The 21186-nt window shown below is 44.4% G+C and overlaps 1 protein-coding gene across 12 annotated transcripts in view; it reads left to right on the top strand.

Moving 5' to 3' along the window:
- LOC101857018 overlaps positions 1-21186 on the top strand; it is a 42009-nt gene that overhangs the window by 10936 nt on the left and 9887 nt on the right. For 11 of the 12 annotated variants that reach the window (XM_013081222.2, XM_013081221.2, XM_013081225.2 and 8 more), the window contains 10 exons: positions 2817-2873; positions 4280-4435; positions 5391-5481; positions 6311-6631; positions 7783-8664; positions 10597-10742; positions 12466-14770; positions 15416-16366; positions 17835-17957; positions 19433-19520. In XM_013081222.2, the coding sequence (XP_012936676.1) occupies positions 2817-2873; positions 4280-4435; positions 5391-5481; positions 6311-6631; positions 7783-8664; positions 10597-10742; positions 12466-14770; positions 15416-16366; positions 17835-17957; positions 19433-19520 (5120 nt within the window). The remainder of the gene's footprint in view (positions 1-2816; positions 2874-4279; positions 4436-5390; positions 5482-6310; positions 6632-7782; positions 8665-10596; positions 10743-12465; positions 14771-15415; positions 16367-17834; positions 17958-19432; positions 19521-21186) is intronic. The other variant, XM_013081224.2, reaches the window with a different exon arrangement.

Below are 21186 nucleotides of genomic sequence, written 5' to 3'. Positions count from 1 at the left end.
TCCGAGAAGGCTACGTGTAGATCTTTCCTACCAGAAGATCAGGGGTGTGGCAGAAAGACAGCAGTAAGGAGGAGCCAAGGAGTAACAGTAGAAAGGCTGCAGAAAGAGTCAGGAGCCCAGAGGAGGGGGCAAAGGAGGTGAGGGGGTGAGGGCAGAAAGTGGAAATAAAAGCTGACAACAGAACATTGCTAGAGAGCAGGAAATGAGGTGAAAGGAGACAATTTTAGAGAAGAAAATTTTTCGGTCGCTACCCGTATTCGAACCCTGGACCTTTGAATGAGAGACCAACACCTTAACCTCTAGGCCACGAGGGCCCCGTGATCTGAGTGCGATCATAATGGGGGAAACACTGTGACAAAAAAACCCAACGTAACATTCTGTACAGACTTTTTTTCCAACAGATAGCCAGCCTACCACCAACCCACACAAGGTCGACCATCACTCGCCCTCAAAACACCAAGGGAACACTAGATCTAGTACAGTCATTACACTGAAACAGAGGGAGGAGAGCTGAATTTGGAAAGAGCTTTCGTCTTGCATTAAAGAAAGGAGCGTCGACAAGCCCTCCCACTTATTATACTTTCCCACCCACCCCCCACCCTTCCTTACTTCCCAAACTACGGTCCACCCTCCCTCTGAACTCTCACTTCCCCTAACCGTCAAACCTCCCCACCTCTCCCCCTGAACCTCCACCACCCCCCAAGGGCAGTGCTACTGACTGAAATATCTTTAGGCCATTTCCAAAAGGGGGATACTAACATGTTCTTATTCACAGTAGAATTGTAAATGGGCAGATTTATCAATGTCATGCTCATACTGTGCCGGAACAACATTAAGAGGGACTGCTGCTTTTTCTTTCCTCATCTCTACTATCGTCATTTTTTCCTCTACTTCTTTTGTATATTTGTCACTCTCTTGTGAGCTGCTATTTCCAGGGTGCCTTGATAGGCAAAGCAGACTTTATACCGTTTCGGCTAGAGAGGTGAGCAGAGTAGACCTGATTCCCCGTTTGGAATTCTCTGTTGACATCCACCCCTTGGCGCTCATATGACCTTATGCAGTTGCGAGCACCATAAAAACCTCTGCTTAAACAAAACAGCCAAAAGCGAAGGAAGAAGAACGGTTGTTTTTCTCAGTGTATGTTTTCTGTTTGATGCCACCTTACTTTGTGTCTATGGACTGTCTTTTTGTTTGCAAATGCAACTTTGTAAATTTTCAGATATTTTCGTATAAAGTGGCAGTGGCATCCCTGCTAACAAAGACTGTATGTCTTGACAGGGTGGTTGGCGGGTGCTCTGGTGTGGTTTGCTTCTTCTTTCCTATCAAATGGCTATCGTCTTTATCTTCCCTCCTTCTTTATTTTGTTCGTTACTCTCTTGTAACACTTCTAATTTTCGGCACTTATATTTGCACTTATATTTGCACTTACATTGTGTTGCAAGTGCTGTAAAACACTTACTAAAACTGCTCTAAACAGGGTCGTAAAGGTCACCTGAAGAGATGTGCCAGCTCCAAGGAGATGCCGGTGGGCCGGGTCAGGACGGTGCTGGAGCAGCAGGCGGAGGAGTACCGTGACAAGCTGGACAACGGACTTCTGCCCCAAGATTTCTTGTGAGTTTGTTTGTTCTTCCGTTTCCATGGGTGAGTTTGTGTTCAGTTTCGCAAGAGTTTTACACGGCTCTGGCAACGGCATACGGTCATGATATATATGAGGGCACAGGACTCAAGATGGCTGTTTTCATGTTACCTCACAGCACAGCCCTAGTTTTACTTCGTGTTGAAGTTATAGATTTATGGTAAAAATTCAATGGTTTAATCTGTCGTTTTATACATTTGAAAAAAAGTACCAATAGTTTTCACAAAGTAGAGAATTTTACGAGGATCGATGATGGAGAATTAATTTTCCAAATTACTGCATTTAAAATATTTCTTTCAGGTCTCTCCAAAGTCTGAATATTCTGTAAGGACATGCCAGTGGGTGAGGTCAGCTTCGCACACGACACAAAATGTTTTTTCGTCTCCCTGCAGGAGGTATCTATGTGTTGGGGAGATATGTCGAATAATAATAAAGTAATTTTGTTAACGCTTTGCAGTCACACAGCCAGCAGTACAAAATACCCCATCTGGTCACCCAGCCAGCAGTACTAATTACCCCGTCTAGTCACACAGCCAGCAGTACAAAATACCCCATCTGGTCACACAGCCAGCAGTACAAAATACCCCATGTGGTCACACAACCAGCAGTACAAAATACCCCATGTGGTCACCCAGCCAGCAGTACAAAATACCCCATGTGGTCACCCAGCTAGCAGTACAAAATACCCCATGTGGTCACCCAGCCAGGAGTACAAAATACCCCGTCTGGTCACCCAGCCAGGAGAGTGACTGCAACAGACTTCTCGGGCCTGGCGCGTAAATGTGCCTGGTGACCGTAACGGATAATTTCTCACCGATGCTGTATTGCGCCAAGTGATGGCAAAGTCTTAAAATAACTTTGTCCCTTCTGGAGAAACCCGAAAGTTTTCAAGGGCCCAACTTAGGCTTATGTTTGTGAGTAGTAGTCTGGGCAAAGTAGAACCCCTCGGTGAGGCCGACAATGACTCTCAGCCTGAAGATTTCACATACGTCTGACCTCATAAACAGTCCCCCTCCCAAAGCGAACTGAGACCTTCTTGCCCCTATACTCTCTTCTTGCTCCTACATTTCATTTCTTGTAGATCTGATGAGGTAAATGCCCCAACACCACCATCACCGCCAACACCGACCAATTATGATCTCTCATGATTTGTTTCTTAAAATTTAATTTTTGCCCACAGCCCCCCGAAGCAGAAGAAGAAAAAAAAGGGGCTTGCGTCGAGAGCTGTGCCGAAATCGTAAGTGAATAAAATAATTTTTCAGTTTTGAAATCTTGTCATTGGATTTCAGTGGGCTGGTGTCACATGCTTATACGGTATACCACCTGTGTGAGGATTATGATAATGTTTTTACATTCATCTTGACAAGCTGCTGAGCCTCTTTTAGACTGGGGTGCAATTTTAGCTGCTAGATGTTTGTTTCACTGACGAGTGAGGTAGATTTTAAAAATATATGTCTTGCAGGAGTCGGTTTCATAGGAAAGAGTATGAGTTTGAAAGTTTTCCCTCACTGAACAGACACTCTCTTTTATTTTTGTCAATGTCTTGGAGGAGTCAGCTTCATAGGAAAGAGTATGAGTTTGAAAGTTTTCCATCACTGAATAGACGCTCTCTTTTATTTTTGTCAATGTCTTGGAGGAGTCAGCTTCATAGGAAAGAGTATGAGTTTGAAAGTTTTCCATCACTGAATAGACGCTCTCTTTTATTTTTGTCAATGTCTTGGAGGAGTCAGCTTCATAGGAAAGAGTATGAGTTTGAAAGTTTTCCATCACTGAATAGACGCTCTCTTTTATTTTTGTCAGTGTCTTGGAGGAGTCAGCTTCATAGGAAAGAGTATGAGTTTGAAAGTTTTCCATCACTGAATAGACGCTCTCTTTTATTTTTGTCAATGTCTTGGAGGAGTCAGCTTCATAGGAAAGAGTATGAGTTTGAAAGTTTTCCATCACTGAATAGACGCTCTCTTTTATTTTTGTCAGTGTCTTGGAGGAGTCAGCTTCATAGGAAAGAGTATGAGTTTGAAAGTTTTCCATCACTGAATAGACGCTCTCTTTTATTTTTGTCAATGGTGGCCTGGAAGAAAAGTAAAGTGTACTCAATTGTGCTTTCTTTGGCATGTTTACTCAAGGTCTCCTCTTTTTAGAGCTCTTTTACTTAAATTTTTAACATTTCTTTTTTGAAGGCTCTTTTATTGAACTTTTGTTTTCGCTTGATAAAGAGTTTTACTGTTTATTCCTAATTGAAAGAGGATTGTCGTTGACATTTGTATTATGTTCTGTGCATGTTTGCATTAGGTATTGAAAAACTCTCTTCCTTATAATCCTAATTTCCTGAATGTTCAACAAGTTTCAACTCAAAACGTCATTATCAGTGAGTATATCAGTGCTCCGAGAGGGCAATTTAAAAACCAGGGAACAGGCCACCAGATGAATTAGCTGTAAAGAGCATGTCCCTCACAGAAATTGAAAAAGCGGGGACATCATGGAAACAGATAGAAAAGGATGCTCAGGACAGGCTTCGCTGGAGTAATGCTGTTGATGGCCTGTGCTCCACTGGGAGTTAAAAAAAAGGCAAGAGAGAGAGAGAGAGAGAGCATGTCCCTCACCGTCGATGCCAACTCTGTGTATTTGTCACTGTGTGTATTTCAGGTCACTGGAGGAAGACACGCAGCTAGCTTTGGCACTGTCCAACTCTCTTGCCGAGAGCAAGGAGGAAGAGGAAGCCGATGGAATGGACTTGCTGGAACGTGCCGGGGCTGAGTCAAGACTTGGAAACCCTCGGCCGAAAGGGAAACGGGGGAAGCAGTAAGTGCTAGACGTAATTTGACAGTGTGTGTGTAGTAATTTTCTTCCCGGACTTCCTACCCTTTCTTTAGATTTAGTAGAGGTTTTACGGCGCTCGCAACTGCTTAAGGTCATATGAGCGCCAGAAGATTAGAGGTGTTACAAGAGAGTAACAAACGTAAAAAAGAAGAAGGGTAGATAAGGACTATAGATGTTTGATAGGAAAGAAGAAGCAAACCACACCAGAGCACCCGCCAACCACCCTTTCTGTACAACATCAGACTCTTGTTCAGAGGGTAGAGGGGCACGATTCTTGTCAGGCTTTGCAGGGTGGCATTTGGTTCTTTTTACAGCTCTCCCAGCTGTAAGAGTATTTAAAAATCGTCGATTTCACCGATGTACGGAATATCTGAGATAGACTCCACAGGCAGCTTTGCTGTACCTCCCCCAGGGATTGTGATAGTAGTCTAGAAGGGCTGGCCCAAGGAGGTGTTTGTAAAATCCCATCAGCGGTTGATCTGAAGCTGGTATATTACTACAAAGTGGTACGCTTAACTCTTTGCCATCACAAGGCTCGTATCGTCGGCCCAGAGTACAACTGTCGTATGTCCACACACTCCGGTTTTGAGAAAAAAGCCTTCAAAGTTTGAGATGGCTCCAGATTCAAATCAATCACTAACTCATTCATCTAACTGTTACCCATTGTTTGTGTGTAGAATCAATGTTTCAACTTTCAAAGTTTTCACAGATTGCTGTTTTCCTGTGGAATTGAGAAACAGTTTTGGTTTTAAGAAAACCCAGTTTTCTGAAATATTGAACTAAATACCTTTTGGACCACTTGTCCACTCAACACCTTAGAAAAGGCAACATTAAAGAGGACATGACAGGTGGACCAACATGCAACAAAGACTGTTTTTAAAGTATCTTCTCTTGCCCCACCCCCCTGCTTTTTTTTTCTTTTAAAACTTTGCTCCAGGAAAGAAACAACCAACCTGCTCACGTCCGTGCTGAGAGAGGAGGCCCAGCAGCGGATAACGGATCGGATAGCTCGCTACATTTTCTCGGTGGTGAGACGTCTCATTTCTTTCTTCACTGTTTGACTGGGTTTGTTTGGTTTTAAATTTCCCTTTGTGTATCTGTTGACAGCTGAGGAAGTGCTTGTTAGTATTCATTTAGTTTCTCTTTTTTTTAGAGTACATCTGAAGAGATTATCATGATCTTTGGGTAACGCATTGATGATTATTTTTTTGTCTTTATTGGGTGGAAGGGGGGGGATGGATTGCTTCTTGAACATATCACAATGAGATCAGAGTTCCTACAGCTTCCTTGAATTCAAGGGGTCTGTTAAAACTCCTTTAATTTGCATTCTAAGAAAAGTCTCCTTGACAATTCCTTGAATTTAAGGAACCTCTTTGAAAACTCCTTGAATTTCACCGAATCGGACTTGAACAAAAAATTTTTAATTGAATTTGTTACCCAAATCTCCTTGAATTTTAAAAAATTTCTCCTTGAAATCTCCTTGAATTTTTAAAAATTTCTCCTTGAAATCTCCTTGAATTTTTAGAAATTTCTCCTTGAAATCTCCTTGAATTTGGTGGGGAGTCCATGGCAGGAGCCCTATGAGAACTTGTTCACTCATTGAGAACTTGTTCACTCATTGAGAACTTGTTCACTCATTGAGAACTTGTTCACTCATTGAGAACTTGTTCACTCATTGAGAACTTGTTCACTCATTGAGAACTTGTTCACTCATTGAGAACTTGTTCACTCATTGAGGACTTGTTCACTCATTGAGAACTTGTTCACTCATTGACTATAGGTAGGGGGATACAACTACTGAAGGCATCTGCTCTTGTTAACAAGAACTGTCTGGTCTTTTTTCTTACATCCTGCCAGCCTCAGGCGGTCAGTGAGCAAAAAACTCCTCCTTTCAAGAAGCGGAGAGGCCAACCTTCGGAGGGACCAGGAGAGGAAAATACCCCTTCTCTTTGGTCGAGGGCGCAAGCGGGTGAATTTGCCAGTGCGAGTTTGGCGGGGCTGGCTGGCGATAAGTCGCCTTCTGCGAGTTCAGCCGAGGTGACAAAGGCGGAAGAGTTCTATGTGCGAGTTCTCATGCCCCCCATGCAGGTGGATGTGGTGAGGGCAGGCAGTAAGCTCAAGAATCTGTTGAACATCCCTGGTCGTCGGCGGACTATCAAGGCCCTGGCTGAAGCAGAGGTGAGCGCACAACGGAGAATAAGAATAACGTTGATGAGCATTCTACTGAAGTTTTTTTTGCTTGTGTTTTTTTTGTTGTTGTTGTTGTTTGTTTTGGGTTTTTGTTACTGTCAGGGGAAACATTTTCATCGATCGAGGGAAGAGAAGAGCCGGGAATGTGTATGTCATGTGCAGATCTTATTTTAAAAGTTGAGCCACACCCTGAAGTAGCAACAACAAAAGTGTGTGTTTTGCCTAAGGACCCCACCTCCCCCCCCCCCCCCCCCCCCCGGCCCCCCCGGACCTCATTAAGATACGATTAGATAACAATTTATTGATCTCCTCAATGAGGAATTTGCTGTTGCATGGTAAATACATATATATGCATTGTTAACATGGCAAACACACACACACATTCTCTCTCTTTCTCTCTCTCTCTCTCTCTCTTTCTTCTCTCCCTCTCTCTCTCTCTCTCTTTATCTCTATCTCACTCCTAACTCCTGCAACAATGTTTTCATCAATATACGATTCATCTGATTCATCATTTGCCGGTTGCTTGTTCTGGCAAATGTCCATCGTTATTTGCTCGTTGTAGCTCAGTTGTCTCGCTTTTCAGCTCGTCGCGCTATCTTCAGGGTTACAGAAACACAATTGTACGTCAATCAGCTCGAATACTAGAAAACTGCTGGCTTAAAAAATTTTGTTTCAGTATTCAACCGCGAAGAAGAAACGTTTAGTAATAACCATATAGAACGAAATCTTGGCCCCAGATTCTCATGAAGACGAGACTTTGTTTCTAAAGAGGCCTGGTCTGAGCGTGTGATTCCCAGCGGTTTAAGGTGGAGCGCGTAGAGAAATTTCCAGGCGATTTCGGGAGAGTTAGGGTGAAATGTGTAATGTGTTATCAGCTCCCTGCCTTTTGTCTACTGAACTGAATACTCCACACCTCGCACAGAATTTATGCCCTTAAATTTTCCATGTTTAGGTTTATCCCCTAACTCTATGTGTGTTGATTTATTTAATAGCTCTCTTGTGTAAAGGAACTCTCTTTTTTTTTTAACTTTTCGTTTCTGAAGGGTTTTGGTAGACCTGTGTATTTGTCTCATTAGACACTGTTGCAATGTGAAGCTCCAAGTAACCGGCCGAATGATGTGATTTTATGATGTCCGTAGGAGGAAGATGATGGAGATGAAGACAGCGTGGAAGATGAAGAAAGCGAGGAAGGTGATGACAATGAGGAAGATGAGGACAGCGAGGAAGGTGATGATGAAGTAGACTCGGTGGGGTTCCCTGTATCTCAGACTGCCCACATTCTGGCTCAGTTGGCCGAGGAAGGAATGAGCGACAGCAGCTGTTTGACCCAGGCGGTAGGCGAAGGACCGTCTTCTCAGACCGAGCGCCAGGCTGTGTCGTCAGAAGGCACTTTACGTTCCACACCGGCCCTCGCCGAGATGCCGTCGGGGAGAGAAAACTCGAGTCCGCAACAGGAGCGAGTCATGTCGTCTGCAAGTACCCCCAATGAAAGTCTGCCGGGTGAGTGTTCCGTGTCGCTCGTCAACAAAATCTGGGTACCTGAGGCCGCAGCGACTGTGCCGAACTGCGATCTGTCGGTGGGGCGTGCGGAGCCACGAAACGGTCGCCATTCGTCTCCTCAACTGACATGTTCTGTCGTCAACGGTGAAGGGTCAGCTAGACTGACTGACCTCCAGAACAAGAACAGTCAGCTTCCAAGGCAGACAAAGCCACCGGCAGACAGGAGGAGTTCAGCGCCCGAAGCAGCAGTCGACTGTCGCAACCCGCTCCCGGTAACACCAGCACGGGCTGCCAACTGCGAGTCGATGCCTCAGCAAAGCGAGAAAGTGCCTCCAGGCGTTGATAGCAGTTCCCTAACAGACAAGTCTGTTCCCGCTGACCACCACAAAGAGCTGTTGCAGGCTTTTGCTTCTCTGGTCGGGAGCAGCAGCTATAGTGATATTTCCATCGCCACAGGGGACAATCAGCACCTCTGTGCTCACAAAGTCGTTCTGTTCTGCCGCTGTCCAAGTTTGTTGAGGGTAAGAAACTTCCTCTCTAATATTTCTTTCTATATCAAAATGGGGTGCAAAAAGTCAGTTTTTTGTGTGTGGGGAGGGGGAAGGGGTGGTGTCCCCAGGCTAAAGAATTTTTTTTTAATTTCTAGTTTAATTTTAGACATAATTTTATTTTAATATGGAAAATAATTTTAGAGAAGTTCTGAGACGTGGCGGTCCTCAAATGTTTGAGCTTGGATATCTGAGAGTTTTCTCTGTGAAGTCTGAGGGAGCAAGTGTTCCAGGAGCAGATTGGTGGCAAATTAAAGAAGGAAGTGTCTACGTACTCCCCAATTGGGGTCTACGTAGTCATGGTGTCAAGGTGGACCCCAAAAATGTTGGATTGTGATTGGCTCGCTGAGCGAGCGGTAGTTTACATTGGTTACAATGCAAGGCTGCTAGGCCTACTTACTGATCATCTCGGGTAGTATGTCTGTCTTGTGTTACTATAATTAATTTATTTTAGCCAAGAGAGAGAGAAAGAGAGAGTATTTAATGAATAAACGTATCTAGATCTAGATCTAGATTTTGTTGTGCACCCAGCCAAGAGTGTGCAGTTCGGTCTAGATTTAGATTTTAGATCTAGATTAGTTCTAGATTCTAGATTTAGATACGTTTATTCATTAAATACTCTCTCTCTGGGCTAAAATAAATAAATTATAGTAACACTAGATCGACACACCGCCCGAGATGATCAGTAGCCGTGCATTGTAACCAAAGATAGTACAGCCTACCGTAGGGTGTAGTATCTTTGTTGTAACCAATGTAAACTACCGCTCGCTCGGCGAGCCAATCACAACCCAACATTTTGGGGTCCACCTAGACACCATGACTACGTACACCCCAATCGGGGAGTACGTAGACACTTCCATTAGAGAAAGAATTTCTCTGTCCATCTAACTTTAAACTGGGACCAGTATTTGTTCAGGGCCAAACTTTTCCGTTTATCTGCAAATATTGTAATGATGTTGTGCAAACTTACAGAACTTAAAAGTTATAGATTTCTGAACTTACCAACCAAGACTGGACATTTTCTCCTTCTGCTGATGGAAATTGTAATCCTGTCAAGGATGAGATTAGATTGGTTGCTGGGTTTTTTCACTCTGAGGATGAATTCCTTTAAAGAACAAGATGAGATTGTGTGTTTTCTTTCTACTGATAAAATCTGGTGAGAGTTGAAATGAGATTGTATGTTTTCTTTTCACTGATAAAATCAGGTGACAGCTGAGATGAGATTGTATGTTTTCTTTTCACTGATAAAATCAGGTGACAGCTGAGATGAAATTGTATGTTTTCTTTTTACTGATAAAATCTGGTGACAGTTGAAATGAGATTATATGTATTCTTTTCACTGATAAAATCAGGTGACAGCTGAGATGAGATTGTGTGTTTCCTGTCTGCTGATAATGTCCTGTACATTTGTAGAGGTTCAGATGAGATTGTGTATTTTCTTTCTGCTGACAATGTCACATGAAGATGGAGATGAGATTGTGTGTCTTCTAGTCTTCTTTCGGTTGATAAAATCAGATGACATTTGAGATGAGATTGTGTGTCTTCTAGTCTTCTTTCGGTTGATAAAATCAGATGACATTTGAGATGAGATTGTGTGTCTTCTAGTCTTCTTTCGGTTGATAAAATCAGATGACATTTGAGATGAGATTGTGTGTTTTCTTTCTCCTGACAATGTCCGTGGATGGTTGGCGGGTGCTCTGGTGTGGTTTGCTCCTTCTTTCCTGTCAAATTTCTATTGTCCTTATCTCCCCTTCTTCTTTTTTATGTTTGTTACTCTCTTGTAACACCTCTAATCTTCTGGCGCTCATATGACCTTATGCAGTTGCGAGCGCCGTAAAACCTCTACTAAAACTAAACTGACAATGTCCCACAAAGATTGAGATGAGATTGTGTGTTTTCTTTCAGCTGATAATGTCCTGTAACGGACGAGACGAGATTGATCTCACAGAGTGGAGACCTGAAGTAGTTTCCGGCCTACTGAGGTTCATCTACAGCGCTCAACTTCCAGATGACCCTTCCCTGCGGGAGCAAGTGAGGTCACTGGGTCAAAGGTCAGTCCTCGGGGTGGTGTTGAGTGACGGGGCACTGGTGCTGTCGTTGCTATTTGTGTCACGACGCGGTAGAATCAGGCGCTTGTCAGTTTTTGGGTGTGTAAAGTTGTTGGTGTCAACTTAACCCTAACCGTGCGCCCTGGGGTCATTTTGTACCCCCGGGGTTGTATTCTTCACATTTTAGAATACCTCTAGTACGAAAATCTCTTTGAAACTTTCAGTATTTCTCAAAAAATCATTTTGGCAGACTGCTATGGATACGATAGTAAAACACGACGTACGGATAGGGTTAAAGTTTGTTCATTTGTCTATCTTTCTATTTAAAAGATACACATCTATCTTGAATGAAAGTTGAGATATTTGTGATTGAAGAAGGTGGGGGAAGCCTGATTTCAGATGTAAAATTAACGAAAAGGTGGCCGCCAAAGTTTGGTGACTTCTATAGCTTGAGAGTCCTTGGAAACTGAAAATTTATACTTTGTTATGCCTTTAATCAACATTTTTTCAATAAAATGCAAACAGAAATATATTTTTTAATGGACATAAAAGATGTTGAGCCAAAAAACAAATGTTTGATCAAAATGACCAAACCGACATAAAAATGCCAGTGTCTTTGATTTCATTATTTTGACGAGCGCCTGATTTCACCACGATGCTTCACATTTTTTACTCTCAAATAGGAAGGAGGGATGTTTTTAGAGGCTATTCCGATGGATTTTTATTTTTTTGTGACTGGGTCTGTGCTGTTTGCTCCAGGGAATGCTGGGGTCATGTTCATCATAATGGATTTGCTGGTAATTTGGCTGTAATGCTCTTACAACTGACGTAGATCTATCATTGTTGAAATCATTTTCTTTTACGACAATTTTTTTTAAAATGTTATATTTCGGAATAGCTAGTTGGTTGGGGTTTTTTTTAGATTTATCTTGTGATTGGTCAAAATTTAAATGAAAGGACTATTCTGAACTATATCAGTTTTTGTTTTTTTTTAAACTTGTAAAGGTTCTTTTTGCCTTTGTCCGGGTTTTTTTCACATGGCTGGAGACAAATGGGTCATTTAAGAGGTTAAGCAGTCAGCCTAGTGGTTAAAATAAGGTGTCAGTGGCCTAGTGGTTAGGCTCTCGGACTCGCAACTGTAAGGTCGTGGGTTCGATTCCCGTCAGGGGCCCGACGTTGTGTCCTTGGTAAAGGCACTTTACATGAATTTTCCTCACTTCACCTAGGTGGAAATGGGTACCCGGCTATAGACAGTGAAAGATCTTGTCAGTTTGTTATTGTTTGAGCACATGAAATCCACATCTTGCACTGTATGCTTCCCGGGAGGCCTAGAATGTTTCTGAGTGTTCTAGGGTCTGCTGGGGTAGTAACAGTTGTAGTTTAGTGTACTTACGACCTTAGAGCATGCATCAAAATAACATTGAGTGTGTATCTAGCTTACGATTATTATTGTTTATATTGCTGCTCATTTATATTATGCATGTGATTGTAAGCCTACTTGTGTGTGTGTGTGTGTGCGCGCGTGTGTGTGTGTGTACTCGTGGTGGAACACCAAACCAATGTGCCAGGATCTGGACAATAAAGATGTATCTTATCTTATCTTATCTTAACAGTTGTAAAGCGCATAGAGCATGCTGCAGAACGTGGATATGTGCTACATAAATGCAGGAATTATTATTATTATTTTAAAAGCTCTGACAAATTTCACAAACACTTGTCTCTCCAGGTATGACATGCAGGGGCTTCCTAGCGTTGATGCTGTGGTCAAGGAGGAGAAGGAGGAGAGCAGACGGAAAAGTGAGAAAGTGACAGAGGATGTGGCAGTGGCAACGTCTCCTGAGGGGGGGTTCATGGATACCTCAGATGTTCTAGAATACAAGGATGTCTTTGGAGGTTTGAAGGAGGAGAAGGAAGAGGAGATGGAGACGGGTAGTTCAGACAATGTGGATGGCGAGGCAAATGCTGATGTGGTGCGGCCTCTCTCTCCGGTAATATCATCAGGAGTGAGAGATTCTTTATTGGCCGATACAAATACCGCAGGCCCAGACTGGCAGGTTTCTGGGAGCGCAACGCTGCAAGGAGAAAGTGGTACATCTGAATTTAGTCGCCATACCTTGGAAGGTTGTTTGGAATTGAAAGAGTCAAGTTTGGGAAGTCTCACCAATGTAAGTGATGCTGGCGTGCCATCAGGGACTCCACAAATTGACAGTGATGCTGGCGTGCCTTCAGGGACTCCACAAACCGACAGTGATGCTGGCATGCCATCAGGGACTCTACAAACTGACAGTGATGCTGGCATGCCTTCAGGGACTCTACAAATTGACAGTGATGCTGACGTGCCATCAGGGACTCTACAAACCGACAGTGATGCTCCCGTGCCATCAGGGACTCTACAAATTGACAGTGATGCGGTTACGTCGGAGGGAGCTTTGTCTCAGGCTGGACCTTCTGAAGTAGTACTCCAAGGGCTGAAGGAGGAAGGTGAAAATGTTTTGGAACTGAAGCCTCCATGCACGAAAGTGGAAAAGGATGCAAGTACGAAAACTCCAAAGGGCAATGCACCCAAGAAACTTACGAAAATGAGTAGGAGGGATCTTGCCCGCTGCATCAAGAAAATTTGTTCGGGGAATGGGACTGGCATGAAAGACGACGACATCGGAAGATTGGTCCTCAAGTTTGAATCAGACATGGAAAAGGGTGTTTTCATACCAAACCTACTGGATGGGAATGACTGGGGAGAGGATGTGGTGTGTACCTTGGTAGAGAAGAGTGTCTCGGACGGTGGTGGAGCATCAGCAGGGAATAGCAAGCCGCCTGGGACTATCATAAATTCCGTGTATCTTCAGGCTGCCTCAGCTTCAGCTGCCCGCTCACCTCTCTTCAAATCACCGTCAAAAACCCCAACCAAAAAACAAACTGTCAGTCCAGCTGCAAAAACTAGAAATGAACAAACGGAAAAAAAAACTGATGCCCGTTCAACAGCTATTACACCTGGCAAACAAGCCAAAAAACAAACTGATTTCGGTCCACCATCTAAAGATTCTTCTAGCCCGAGTCTCATGGCATCTAATCTTTCTGCATCTTTTGAGCTGTTTAGTGAGGATGAAGATTTAACACCTGATGCTGATAAAGCAATGAGTTTGCCTAACCTACAACTCTGTGTGTCGTCAAGTGGACAGAAGGAGAAGGATCACTTCACTCATTCTCTTTTTGAACAAACTTCTGGCAACACTACACCGACTGTGCATTCATCAACCCCAAAAGCTAACAAGAAAGACTCCATAGACAAAGGATATCCAGAGTTTGGGCGCCCTGCCATCAGTTCTGTGCATTCACCAGATATGCAGAGTAAATCTGGACTCGTCACCGGCCTCCAAACGCCCCCAAGTGGTGCAAAAACAGCAAGTTTTAGCCCGTTCAAAAAGAAAACAGTCCGAGGCTTGGCGCGGAAATCCCCTGTCGTGTTGGCCTCATCAAAGTCTAGTGTCGTGGATGTTATGGCTCCCCCCAGCAGCACAACGTCACCATCGTCGCTCACAGTGGTCGATTCACCGGCCAAGGGTCTTGCCAAATATGGTGTGCTTTCGCCTGGAAGGGTCCCTCATGGTGATGGTGGTGACCTGTTTACGAGCTCACGAGAAAGGTCAACAACTTCGCTGGACGAGTCGGGAGTGCCGCTGGAGAAGACTCCGGAGACTACACCTGCCCAGAGTCCTGGGTCTCGCACTCCCGACCGTGCTACTGATGTGAGAGAACAGCAAGCAGGGGCAACGTCATCAGCCACGCCATCTGTGCCCGAGCCGTCGACAGTTATGTCTCCTGCTGTGTCTGCTGGCTCCCTAGCTGCACACCCCATCACTCCTGCCACCGAGTCGGTCAATACAGCGGGGGTGCGAGCCGTGTCCCATCCCCACGTACCCAGGAGAGAGTGGGAGCACGCCCGCATTACTCTACCCCCCGGTCACGGCTCTCTGGAGACTGGCCGACCCTGCCCTCTGGCAGCTCTCGGAGAACGTCCCAGTCCTTTTAAGGTAACACCAGCCTCTTCACGGTGGTCATCTTCTAGTGGTGGAAGTGTTTGGCAGTATTTTGTCAGCAGCTCCTTTATTGAGGTTTCATTTCATGAATCTATCCCCGTGGTTTTATGCACCCCACATAATTTAGCAAAGTTTTATCATTTTCGCATAATTTCTGATTATTTACCTTTTTCATTCTTTGGTAAAATTAACAGAATCGCATAATTTCGCATTTTTTGACTCAGTTTTGCATAATTTCAACATTTTTCTTGCCTAAAACGACGGGGACAGCTTGAATGCCTTTATCTAGATGTGAAGTTCACTACATGTATGAACTTGACCTGTAAACTTACATCCAGTCAATTTGTTATGTCCAGGCTTTTTTTTTCTCCAAATTGATTTTCTTTTTGAGGGGCTGAACAATTTCTGTTAGGATGGCCGAAGTACTTTTTTATCCCATTCTTCTGCCTGCAGGAACAACCCTATTTATGGAATCATATTTTTATATTTTCCTAAAAGGAATCAACAATAAAAGCAGAGCAGGAGACAATGTCCTCGCCCCAAGGCAGATACACCCTTTTCATTTGTTTGCAGGCTTTTTTGTTTCTTCCCATCTGAAGAGGGTTATATTTTTCTCTCATTCTTCCTCTGTTTGTACAGTCAGTGACAAGACCACAGAAGCTTGTGAAGAAGTTGTTCCAAGACCCGTTCCTCAGCACCTCCCCCAGTCGTTCGGCAAACCAACAACTCCCGAGTGAAACGACAGACTGTGCCGCTGGCTCTCCTCTGGACTTGTCCCTAGAACGCTTTAAGTCTGCGTTCAACATCCCAAAACCTCAGCCTGTCAGGGACTCGGCGGAGTCCTCACGCCAGACGATACGCCCAGTTGTTCCTCCTGCTGTCGCCGTCCCTGATAAAAAAAGTAGCTCGTCAGCTTCAAATCAAGCGCAAGATTCCCCCAGCACGGCTAGGTTTCCTGCTCCCAAACAGAACCGCAACGGGGATGGATGTTCTGACGCATCCCCTGCCGGCAAAGTAAATATTGTTTTTAGGGTACTCACGTCTCCCCCTGTGGCGCCTACATCCAAACCCAATGCCGGCACAGACCGTCCAGAAGGGGGAGTTGCCTCCCACAAATCCACGGACACTTCAGTGGGGCCGCACCGTCCACTCCTGTCTTCCATTTTCCCCCCTCGTGACAGAAGCAGAGAAACGCCAGTAGGTGGTGCGCTGACGTCGGACACAAGTTTGGACTCACTCCCCCCTCCCCCGACAAGCTCGACGTCACTCCCCCCTCCCCGGACAAGCTCGACGTCACTCCCCCCTCTCCCGACAAACTCTACGTCACTCCCCCCTCCCCCGACAAGCTCGACGTCACTCCCCCCTCCTTCAACAAGCTTGAGCCCTCAGGGCTTGACTAGACCACCGCTGGCCCATGCTGTGGGGAACAGTGCGCTGAGCCGTCGGCCGCCTCTCTCTGGACAGGAAGTGGACCGATGCTTGCTGCCCCTGAGCCAGAGACTGGGAAGAAGTACCGCTCTCACGGTTGGTGGCAACTTGACCGAGACCTTACCGGGAAATGACTGGACGAGGCAGGTGCCGGAAGTGCAGGTACAATGACAATGACAATCTTTATTCATCTCGCAGGGAGAAATTTGTCTTGGTCGCAGGGAGAAATTTGTCTTGGTCGCAGGGAGAAATTTGTCTTGGTCGCAGGGAGAAATTTATCTTGGTCGTTAACAATGGTAGTAGACGTTACAAAAGTTAGACTTAATGGTGCACTCACGCAAACGCACAACAAGACAGGACATTAGGCCAAGTAAATACATGTCTCACGGGCTGGAACAACCCGCTCCGTAAAACAATCATATTCTCTCTCTCTCTCTTTCTCTTCTCTCTCTCTCTCTCTCTTCATTTGTAGCACTGTGTGTAGTACCTTACTGCAGATGGTACGAATGAATTTCTATATCTGTCTGTTCTTGCTTTTTTGGAAATGTAGCGTTTACTGCGGGTCGATAGTTGAAATTCCGATGTCAGTGGGGTGGCTGTGGTCACTAAGCATTATTTCCACCTTTTTTAGAACGTTTGTCTTGTGCAGATATTCAAAGTTACTTAGGTCTCTACCAATTGTTCTTGCTGCCTTTCTTATCATTGTCTTGGGCGGGCTTGTTTGGGGTTGGGTTGGGGGTTTTTTTTAGGGAGGGGTTTGTTTTGGTTTGTATCTGTGAGGTAATGGGGAACAGTATTAACTATGTGGAATGAATTTTTCAGTCGATTCACTCTCTACCATAATCACTCATCATGGGTGGTTGGAGGGTGCTCTGGTGTGGTTTGCTCCTTCTTTCCTATCTAACGTCTATCTTCCTTTTATCTCTCCTCCTTTTTCTGTGTATGTTACTCTCTTGTAACACATAATCTATTCTTCAGCACTTATATGGCCTTATTGTGTTGCAAGTGCTGTAAAACTCAGAAAACTCGTAATCACTCATCCAATAACTGTAACCGAAAGGCAAAGTTTCTTAGTCGAAAGAAGGTAACTAAACGGGGATACAAAATCTCCAGCGGACTCTGTTGCGACTTGCAACATGTACCGCAACTTGTTGTATTCATTTGGATTTGCTCATTTCTACGTGATGTTGGTTCTTAAAGTCACCAATCATACTCGCTACCATGATGCCGACAGTAAAACCAAAGGCGTTGTTGCGTCAGTGAATTTATGAGCCTGGGGCAGTTTCCCTTTGTGGTGGATAAAGAACAGACTTTATGAGTGGATGGTTGGTGGGTGGGTGGAGCTCTGGTGTAGTTTGCTCCTTCTTTCCTCAAACATCTGCCATCTTTATCTCTCCTCCTTCTCCTTTGTGTATTTTACTTTCTTGTAACACATCTACTCTTCGGCACTTATGTGACCTTATTGTGTTGCAAGTGCCGTAAAACTCCTACGAAAACTTCTTCCTTTCTTTGTAGGTTCTGGTTACTCTCTAATCAAAACCTGCAATCTTTGTCGCTTGTATGACCTAATTGTGTTGCAAGTGCTGTGAAACTCTTGCTAAAACTGAAGTGGACTTTGTGAAAATCGTAGGTGAGGAGACCAGAAGCTGAGCTCAAAAGTCCAGAGAAGAAACCAGCCAAAAAGGCAAGGATGGAACCCTCCCCCTTCACACCGATGGCGCCATACGGCACTATGAACACTCCAGAACTCAAGGTAAGCCTGTACTGTGTAGTCCGTCAAGATGTGTCGTAGACTTTGGCGAGCCCCCCCCCCCAAGGGCAGTGCAACAGACTGAAGTGTCGCAGTGCAACAGACTGAAGTGTCTTTAGGCCATTCCCAAAGGGGTGGATAGTAACATGTTCTTATACACAGTAGAATTGTAAATGGACTGATTTATCCATGGCATGCTCATACTGTGCCGGAACAACATAGGGGAATTGCTGCTTTTTCTTTCCTCGTCCTTACTATTGTCATTTTCCTCTACTTCTTTAATATGTTTGTCACTCTCTTGTGAACTGCTATTCCGGGGTGCCTTGATAATCGAAGCAGACTTTGTGCTGTTGAGGCTAGAGAGATGAGCAGAGTAAGTCTGATTCCCTGTTTGGACTTCTCTGTTGACATCCTCCCCTTGGCGCTCATATGACCTTATGTAGTTGCGAGCGCCGTAAAACCTTACAAAAGCTAAACTAAAGACTCTGGCGATAATGGAGTCAGGGAAACACTAACAACTCACGGCATCCCCCTGACCCAAACTCTCCTGCTGGTGGCAAAAAGACGTCTCTTTTTTCCCTCGACACCCAAAAAGGTATCAGCTGCGAATGAAAGAAAGAAAGTCCCTCTCTTTCTCTTCTCTTCCTCCGCCCCTACCGTCTGATCTGTTGCTTTCTCTTCTGGAACTCTGGCGGAAATGTGCATGTTCTACCAGGCTGAAACAACACCTAGACAGGGATGGCTGGTGCCTCTATAAATAAATTATTGATGATGATGTTGCATGTTCTTGTTCTTCTACATGAGAATTCATAATATATAGATTCTTCGCCACTAGTCGGGTAGTGATGTTCCTGCTCAAAAGGTGGCCTTTTGGGCGAAATCAGTTTAGGAATCCCCAAATACTCTGAGCCGGGACATCACTTCTCGACGAGAGCTGATTCTTCTTTTAAAATGTTAGGCAATTTTTTTTTCTTGGAACCTCACGTCCACCATTTTGTACTAGCTTTGAGTTGCGACTGATTTTCCCATTCCGTAAATTTATATGTCTTGACATAATGAAAGCGACAGGAAATCCTGTGCTTCAGACGGTATATTGCTGGGTTCATACCTTCTATCCTTTTCAGTGGTCACTGACATTTCTTATTTATATATTGTGCCGTAAGCTGACAAAACGCCTTTTTTCATCTTGGCACCAAATTTTTTGTTTGCTAAATCGAAAGCTTGATGAGTTACCCTACTTGTATGAAAAAAATTCAAAGTGAAACTGTGACTAGTTCTTTAATAAATTAGAATTCAAATTTCGGAATAATGCTATTTTTAAATGGTTACGCTGACCAAAAAAAAAAAAACCCCTCTTTTTCTCGAAACTGCTGTGAACAAACAAAGGGGTTCTGTCAGCTTACGGCAGCGTTAGTCTACGCAGCAGTGCAAAGGTTAAAGTTATGTCATTTGTTGTTTTTCCTCTGTGTCTCTGGCAGCTGGAAGCGGCCAAGATCGGGGTTCGGCCAGTGGGCAAGAAGAGGATGAGGGCACTGCTGGAGCATGTCTACCACCAGACTCATCAGTGTAAGTCGAGGACTCTTTTGTTTTGTTTTTGTAAAGTGTTTTACAGCGCTCGCAACTGCGTAAGGTCATATGAGCGCGCGAAACACACTTAATATTTTCAGTTGGTAGGAAAGTTTGAATTTTGCCCGGGTGGCGGCCGAAGCCTACTCTTATCGATTTTAGACCACCAAGGGATCTTTAACGTGCGCAACTTGCACACGGGCCCTCCGAGATTTTCGCCCTTGTCCGAGAAGGCTAGGTGTAGATCTTTCCTACCAGAAGATCAGGGGTGTGTCTGAAAGACAGCAGTAAGAAGAAGCGAAGGAGTATCCAGGACTCTGGGAAATGTGCAACCCTTCACCTGGCCCCCAGGAAATCGCGGTCTACTTGCGGGCGCGTTTTTAGTCGAGTTCTGCAATAAACCCGCGATTTTTTTGCAATTTTCACAATTTCTTGCAATTTTAGGCAAAATAACATCAACGCTTTAATTTTAACAGAATTTTTAATTCGAAATAGTGCAAGTACAGAGCTGATAGGTCTACGTAAATCATGGTTTCGGCCCAGACTATACCCGGGAAATTCAGGCCGGAATACATCATGTACAACACAAACGGATACATAGAGATCTAATGTGTGTAAGTGTAAGCGTGCGCGTGTAATGAGAAAGTGTGTGTGAGGTGTGCATGTGTGTGCACGTGTAAGGTCAAGGTGTACGTGTGTGTATGTGTGTGCGCGCACGCGTGAATATTGTTCGTACATGATGTAGATGTATGCGTCTACGTACACGGTAACCGGGCAACTAGTCTCAGTATCTACGTACACGGTAACCGGTCACCTAGTCTCAGTATCTACATACACGGTAACCGGGCACCTAGTCTCAGTATCTACATACACAGTAACCGGAATGAAAATAAATCAATATTTTTGTCCTGTGCTGTCACTTGAAAAAAAAAAGAAAGTCATACAAGCGTCTTGTCGGGCTCGCCATCGTGACCGGTCATTGAACCTGTGCTTTGGCTTCACATTGTGAGTACCGATTGGGGTCACCAAAGTTCATTCAGTGGGTGGTTGGCAGGTGCTCTGGTGTGGTTTGCTTCTTCTTTCCTATGAATGAAACATCTATCGTCCTTATCTCCCCTTCTTCTTTTTTAATGTTTTTATGTTGTTACTCTCTTGTAACACCTCTAATCTTCTGGCGCTCATATGACCTTGTGCAGTTGCGAGCGCCGTAAAACCTCTATTAAAACTAAAAGTTCATTCAAAGTCTGTGCGCTGCGAAATATAGGGCTCGGGAATGGGGGGGATTATTGATTTTTTTTAAAGGTGCAGGCGGGTGAGGGCTGGGGTTGAAGGCACTTCGGATGACAAAAACTGAACTTGGAGTTCTGAACTGCCTGGTTACTGTGTGCGTGACACTGAGACTATGTGCCCAGCTGCCGGTTACCGTGTACGTAGACACTGAGGCTAGGTGCCCGGTTACCGTGTACGTAGACACTGAGGCTAGGTGCCCGGTTACGGTGTACGTAGACACTCCCAATATATAAAACGCTTTAAAGCTGCGTTCACACGGGAGTGGTCGCTATAGAAATGATCTACATTATTATTACTATTAAATGGAAAAAAATTGCTGTATTTTACAATTTGACTTAGAGTTAAAACAATTCAATACTGGTTTTAAAAAACAAAA

Source organism: Aplysia californica, unplaced genomic scaffold, assembly GCF_000002075.1.
Source record: "Aplysia californica isolate F4 #8 unplaced genomic scaffold, AplCal3.0 scaffold00121, whole genome shotgun sequence".
Taxonomy (NCBI): Eukaryota; Metazoa; Mollusca; class Gastropoda; order Aplysiida; family Aplysiidae; genus Aplysia; species Aplysia californica.
Note: the sequence above shows the minus strand (reverse complement) of the source record. Positions and strands in the feature narration are given on the sequence as shown.